The sequence below is a fragment of the Pteropus vampyrus genome, unplaced genomic scaffold (assembly GCF_000151845.1).
Source record: "Pteropus vampyrus isolate Shadow unplaced genomic scaffold, Pvam_2.0 Scaffold200, whole genome shotgun sequence".
Classification (NCBI taxonomy): Eukaryota; Metazoa; Chordata; class Mammalia; order Chiroptera; family Pteropodidae; genus Pteropus; species Pteropus vampyrus.
The window spans coordinates 2,450,628-2,457,436 of NW_011888981.1; the positions used below are offsets into that span (position 1 = coordinate 2,450,628).

Consider the following 6,809-nt stretch of genomic DNA (forward strand, 5'->3'; position numbering starts at 1 on the left):
CATTCAGAAGGACCAGAGAGGAGACACAGCCCCTGAGATTCGAGAAGGGCCTTCTGACTCTCATAACACCCCGAAGGACAGGTGTCTCAACCTGACTTTTGGCTGAGCCATGCCATGGCCTAACACATTCACTGGGGCCCTTTCTGCAGGAGATAGTTTCACATGATCCCATCTCACTTCAGCATTTTTCAGTTCTAGATACATCCAAAAATTTCTTTCAGGAAAGAGAGAAACGTGAAAAAGAAGACATATTGATTTTATGATAAAGTAGTCAGGTGATGCAATCTCAGCGGTGAAGCTGGTGGAAAAAGAAGCTCTCCTTGCCTGGGGTGGGCGAAGACAGCTGGTTAGCCCGGCCTTGCCCCTAGTCCGTATCAGCTGCTGTGACCACTTGGGGCCATCTTGGAGTAACCACCGCCTCTTATTTACCCATTCTCAGAGGGGTGTGTGCTCAAACACAAACTCCTGCCCTTGGGCCTCCCAAAGCCAGTTCAAGCTTGGGATGGGAAAAATGTAATTTAGTAGTAGCGTATAATATCAGCTATGAATTCAATATAGGTCGACAGTGAGAAGTGACTGCCGAATGCAGCGAACATAACTGAGCTCTGGCATCTGGTAGAGAAGCAACAGTCATACCCACTAGGCTACTGGGCCACCCTCACTTAGATGACCACATTTTCTGTCTTGTCGTAACTTGGGTATCAACTAAAAGATGTTCAGGGCCCAAGAGTCTTCATTTAATACTAGAGCCAAAGCCAACCTTAGTTGCCAAAGAATTATCAAAAGTGGGGGAATAAAGTGCACGATCTTCATGTGTTGCAGATATAGGTAGAGCACAGGATTCAGTCAGAACACTTGCATTTTAGTCCTGGTTCTGGCTATTATTGGCTGTTCGGTCCTGGGAAATTTGAGTCTTCCTCTCTAGACCTGTCTATCTTCATTGACAAATGGGGAAAATAAATTGCCTACCTCATGGGTTAGTTATAAGAATTAATTACATGAATGCCTATGGAACTACTTTATTACTGTCAAGTGCTGAGTAAATGTTATTTATTATTATATCTATCTTCTCCTTCAAAAAGACTTTTTTTTCCTTTTCGAGTTATGAATCAATGAGCCATGCCATGATGGATTTCTAGCAACTGACACCATATGAAACGAGAACTGGGAGGAAATGGCTAAGATAAAAACTCCCCTTAATTGCACCCACTTACGAGTATTAGTGATGACTGCCAAGGCTCATTAGGTGGAACATTTTCCTGGCAGGGATTAATGGACAAACTGCTCACTCAATTTAACAGGGCTCACCAACCTTCCTTGACTTCACTAGCCCTGCATTCCTAGAAAGAACATAACTAAACCTGTAGATCTTGCTTTTGTTTTTAATTTAATTTTTAGTTTCAGGGAACCATCATGTTTTACTTCTAATCTAAGGCAGCCAATAGATTCTGTATAGTGTATAATTTCCTACCTTCTCAGAATGCTACATAAATAACTACATACAAGAGAAAACAGTGGAAAACAGACTTACAAATCCTGCACAGTGTTCGCAGAAGGTTGGCTTGAGATAGGTCATTTCCTGGAAATTATGGACAAATCCTGGTCCCATTTTACAGTGTAGTTGGGACTTAGCTCTCAGGAAGTAAGCCATCATTTCATCTTTACTAATTAGGCCATCCCTGTGAAGAGAATCAAAGAAGAGAGGGATTTTTGAATACCATATTGCAAAGCCGTTGCCACACTTTAACCGTTCACCTCCTCAAACTGTGGCGCAAAGCAGGTGGGAAATATTCACTTGTCTGTTATATCTGAAAGGAGTAGAAGACCTCATAGGGCAGCTTTAAGTGCCAAAGATTTTCTTAGTAAGCAGATGTGTGTGTGTGTGTGTGTGTGTGTGTGTGTGTGTCCTGTGCGCTGCAGCACAGAACGTCTCCATTATTAGTGAATAATAGCTTCCAGAAGGATATCTCCTCTCTAGTCCTTGCCTCACGATAGAGTTTGCAAAATCAGGCTGCTGGACAAAGGCAGAAAATTGATAACTGAACCCACCATTCTCAAATTTATTCAGTCTGATGTCCTCCAGGCCACTGCCACTGGTAATCCTCTCTTGAAGTCATCCTGCTGCATTAAAATATAACAAAATTAAAACTTACTGATCTTTGTCCAGCACGCAGAAGGAATCCAAGAAGGGAAAGTTGGCAGCTATACTTTCAAAGTCCTCTTGGGAGATGTACCCATCATGGTCATGGTCATAGTTTCTAAACACAGACTACAAAGGAAACACAAATATTTATTTAATGACCATTTATGAGTCAGGCTCTAAACTCATTATTGGGAAAGCAGAGTTAACTAGAATATTGCTCTTTCTATCAAAGAGCTTAGAATCTAATGAGAGAGGACAAAATCAAGAGCTTTTATGGTATAACAAGATGAGTGCAATGTCAAAGATAAAAGCAGAGTGTTACAGGGGAACAGGGAAGGGAGATTTTAAAAGTTTTCCTGGAGAAAATGATGTCTAAACTGAGAGCTCAGAGTTGAGTAGAAGTTAGGCTTGGTGAACTCACGAATGCCAGTACCACAACAATAGGAAATGAATCTTCAAAATGTTAAATTATCTCAAAACTTGAAGTATACTTTGAATGCAATCCCAATTAAAATTCCAGTGGGAATTTGTTTTAAGTGATCAAAATGATTCTAAATTTCAAATAGACATGAACACATTGAGAACAGCCTAAAATTGTTTTAGATGAGAATCAGAGAGAATGTGTCCTATCAGAAACCAAATAGTCTACACAGTTACATCAGTGAAAACAATGTGATATTGTAACTTACTACAGAGTAGAGTCTGACCATAGATCTATGTATTTAAAAGAATTTAGAATATCAAAAGTATCTTTTCAAATCTACAGGGAAATTGTAGATAATCCAATAATTGACGTTGAGTTAAATGACTAATAATCTTTCAAAACTAATTGCCCCCAACTAAATTCTAGATGCATTAAATATTTTAATGTAAAAAATTAAGCTATAAAATTACCAAAGGTAAATAGATGAAAATATTTTTCAAGTTTTATAATCGTTGAATGTGAAAGGCCTTCCTTAGCATGACATAAAAGTCAGAGTCACAAACAAAAACATTTTACTAAAATAAAATACAAAATATCTTAATCAAAAAAGCTCAATTAACAAATTTAAAGATAAATGACAGAAAATTATTTGCAACATATATTAGAGCAAAGCCACAAAAGGAGAACAGGAGATCACCAAAGTAAAAATATAAATGGCTAATACATTCACGGAAAGATGCTCAATTCTGCTAATAATTAAGAAATGCAAATGAAATGTTTTTTAATGTCTCAGATTAAGAAAACATTTAAATAATTGGTAATTTCATAGAGTATGAGAAAATAGGCTCTCTCATATCAAGTTGGTGAAGTAAATAGCCACAATCCTTCTGGAAGACAATTCTCACTCTCTGACATGGCAATTCCACTTCTAGAAATTGTTCTAAAGAAATAATTGAACAAGTTTGTTTGAAAATGTGTGTGTGTGTACGTGTGTGTGTATAGTGGGAGTTAAAATTGCACAGAATAATTTACAAATTATCAGTGGTTAACCTAGAAAGTAGAATTCCCAAGGCCTGACAATAATACTTGTATTTTCTATATTTTATGTAATATTTGAATATTTATGACTTTGACTTGCCTTATAATCAGAGAAAAATTTAAAAGATTTTTCCATTGCCCTCTGCTAAATTGGGTTACTAAAACGGTTTGTAAGATCTCCCTGCAAACATATATTTAACTTGCAGTCCAGTTATAATAAACTTTGCTCCCTTTTTCCAATGGTTTCTGTCTATTCTATTTTATTTGAATTGCTCTATGTTGCAAGCAGCTTCAGGAGTATTTGAGGAAGTAAGCAAGGAATAAAACAAATAAATTACTTAATTAAGAATATAATTGTTTAGTATTATAAGTTATTCATAGATAACTGAATTGTTCAAAATCACAAAGCATTACCTTTTTTTTTTGCAATCCCAGTATCAATACTTGTCCACAATCAAAATTGCTTAAAAATTTAACTGATTTGGAGTCCCTACTCTTTATAGTCTAATATCCATATTTATATTGAAAGTACAAGATTTTTGTGGAATAAAAATTAGCATGGAAATTTATAATAAAACCCAGTCTTTTGTTTGATTAAACCAATGTTAGGCAATTTATCCAGACTGGGCCAACCTTCCCATTGGACTTGGAGAGAGGAAAAGGTATAAGGAAGAGAGAGAAGGACAGAGAAAGAAAGAAGGAGGGAGGGAGGGCGGGAAGGAGGAAAGGACTACCCTGTGGTTGGGAAGCAAAGAAAGTCAGTCTGCAGAGAATAGAGTGAGTATTCAGAGAAAAGCAGAGATTACCGTGGGAGGGAGAATAGTACTGCCTTCTATTTCCTGATTTCAGACCCTCCTTAGCTGCAACTCCATCCCCCCGGACCTTCACCCATCTCCGCCGGCTCCAAGCTGGGTCTGTTACTACCTCATCATCACGTCACCTGTCCTCGCATCTTTCCTTGCTGCCTCACATGCTTCATATAATTTTTCTCTCAGTGCTTCATAGTTCCCTGGATGATCCAAGAAATAAAACATTCTTTTTTTTTTTTTTTTACTTTAAATACCCTTTCCTAGAAAAGACACAATCCTCGTGTGTCAGAGGATGTTGCCGATCCATCAAAATAGATGTTTAAACAGGGATCGCAGTTTCCAGCGCCTGAGATGTTCCCACTTTTCTCACATTGGCACTTCTATTCTTTCTATGCCGAAAATTCTGTTAGAACCTGACACTTCACCGAGGGATGTTTCTGACCTAAATTGCATTGTGCTACTGTGTCACAGACCCCAAACAGACAGCAAGAGAAACTATCCAACTTAAAGGGTCTTTCCTATCCTCAGCAATCAATGTATTGGGCATTTTATTGTGACCCAAGTGGGTTTTGAATGAAGAGATTCTAATCCCCAAACAGTCCCTCAGGTTTCAGGGGCAACAGAAGAAGTGTCAAATGCCAGTGAGAGAGAGGAATTGAAAGTATCTGGGCAAGTGAGAACAGACTGACAAGGGGAAAGGGGACCTTTCTGGGAAATTCTCCCCCAGAGGCTGATGTCAGGTAGATAGAGCTAAGTGTCTGCTAAATTATTCCTACCTGCCAGGGGGTCATTTTCATGGACTCCACCTGATTCTTGGGCAAATGAAGAACATTCGGGGAAAAAAAAGGGGTCTACTAGCACCCACTCTTTACACTCCTTTAACCACTTACCTCAACTAATTTCCTTATGTGCTTGTTGATGACTGTGGGGTCTGGCTTTGGCATCACTCCTGATGCCCACTCCAGGGGCACCACAGGCTTGGTGGGCGTCGTAGGGGAGGTAGGCTGCTGACAGAAAATACATACATTTTTCAGCCTTATGTGGGGCCTTGAACAATTAGGACCAAGGTCACTGAGAAAGATATATACAGTTTGTATACTGATAATATCAGTAAAAACTTACATTTATGTAGCACTTACATGTTCTGAAAACAAACATCTTTTGTCAATGGAACCTAATCTGTAACTGCATACATGTTGCATTTTGTTTAGCAGCAGCTTAGATTCTATTATTTTAAAAAGAAAAAAAATAATTGCTCTTCCATCTCATCCAAAAATCCTATCCAAGTTCTTCAAATATTACTAAAATGTTCTTAAACCCCTATATAATAATCCGTACAGATTTTTGTGTAATACAAAATAGATAAAACACCAGTTATCTAATTCTTTAACACTCAGTGTTAGTGATAAATCAGGAGATGTGTGCAGTAAATGGTCACCAGTGCTTAGACACGTTTATGTCCTTATGCTGGCATTTCTCTTAACATACTTAATCATTTTGATTATTTAGCTAATCATTAGGTCTTTCGGTCCTCTTTGGTGAACTTGCTTTCTTCACAGGTTTTTCCACATTCTTGCAAGACATTTTCATTTAATGTGAAGAAAACAGTGGCAATAACACATAACATGTTTACACCACACAAGTGCAAAAACACATTTCTTTCAAGAGACGAGCCAAGAGTGCTGTGCATGTCATATCCTCTCCCTCGCATCCTCATACAATGTAAATATTTTGGCGAGTGCATGCATGCAAACTTGTATTAGCAAGTTTTTAAAATTTGATACTGAATTGGGGAAAAACGTTTCTGCAAGAGAAATTGAGAAGTAACTGTACTGATTTAAACCCCTCACAGTATTGCGAGGTGGGTCTTGCTCGCATACTGTGGGCTACCAACAGGACCAAAAATTACCTGCCATCTGGATATAGTCACCTACACACATGGTTACTCACATACAGCATGGCTCTTTCTAACAAGATTTTCATTTTGTTGATCTGATGAAAAATAAACCCACAGTTTCTAGATTATGCAGCAAGGTGCCCCATCCAGAGTACTGCAGGAGCTCAGAGGGGTACCAAAAGATACATCAAACTTCCCAGGGAAATACAGTGATTCTCAATATTTGTCAGACACCACACAAACTACCAGCCTGGAGTCGTCAGAGACCTGTGTTCACCAGACTCAGTTTCCATAACAGAGTTAATGAGATAACATATACATGATGCTCTGCCAGGCGTCCAACAACCAAAAGGTAGCAACAAAATTCCTGGTTATAGGGAAAGGAAGGTGTCAGAGGTGGAAATGCTGTGTGCGCATGTGCAGTATAGCTGACCCCGCTGCAGCCAACTTCACGCCAAAGCTATGGAATGAAGGAGCTTACGAATTCTTTTTTTTTTT

The 6,809-nt window shown here is 38.5% G+C and overlaps 1 protein-coding gene across 1 annotated transcript in view; it reads right to left on the minus strand.

Annotated features, from left to right (window-relative positions):
• RASGRP3 (RAS guanyl releasing protein 3) overlaps positions 1 to 6,809 on the minus strand; it is a 35,448-nt gene that overhangs the window by 9,064 nt on the left and 19,575 nt on the right. The window contains exons 10-13 of the mRNA XM_023537794.1: positions 6,589 to 6,635; positions 5,305 to 5,421; positions 2,154 to 2,269; positions 1,532 to 1,679 (exon numbers count right to left, since the gene is read on the minus strand). Of these exons, the coding sequence (XP_023393562.1) occupies positions 1,532 to 1,679; positions 2,154 to 2,269; positions 5,305 to 5,421; positions 6,589 to 6,635 (428 nt within the window). The remainder of the gene's footprint in view (positions 1 to 1,531; positions 1,680 to 2,153; positions 2,270 to 5,304; positions 5,422 to 6,588; positions 6,636 to 6,809) is intronic.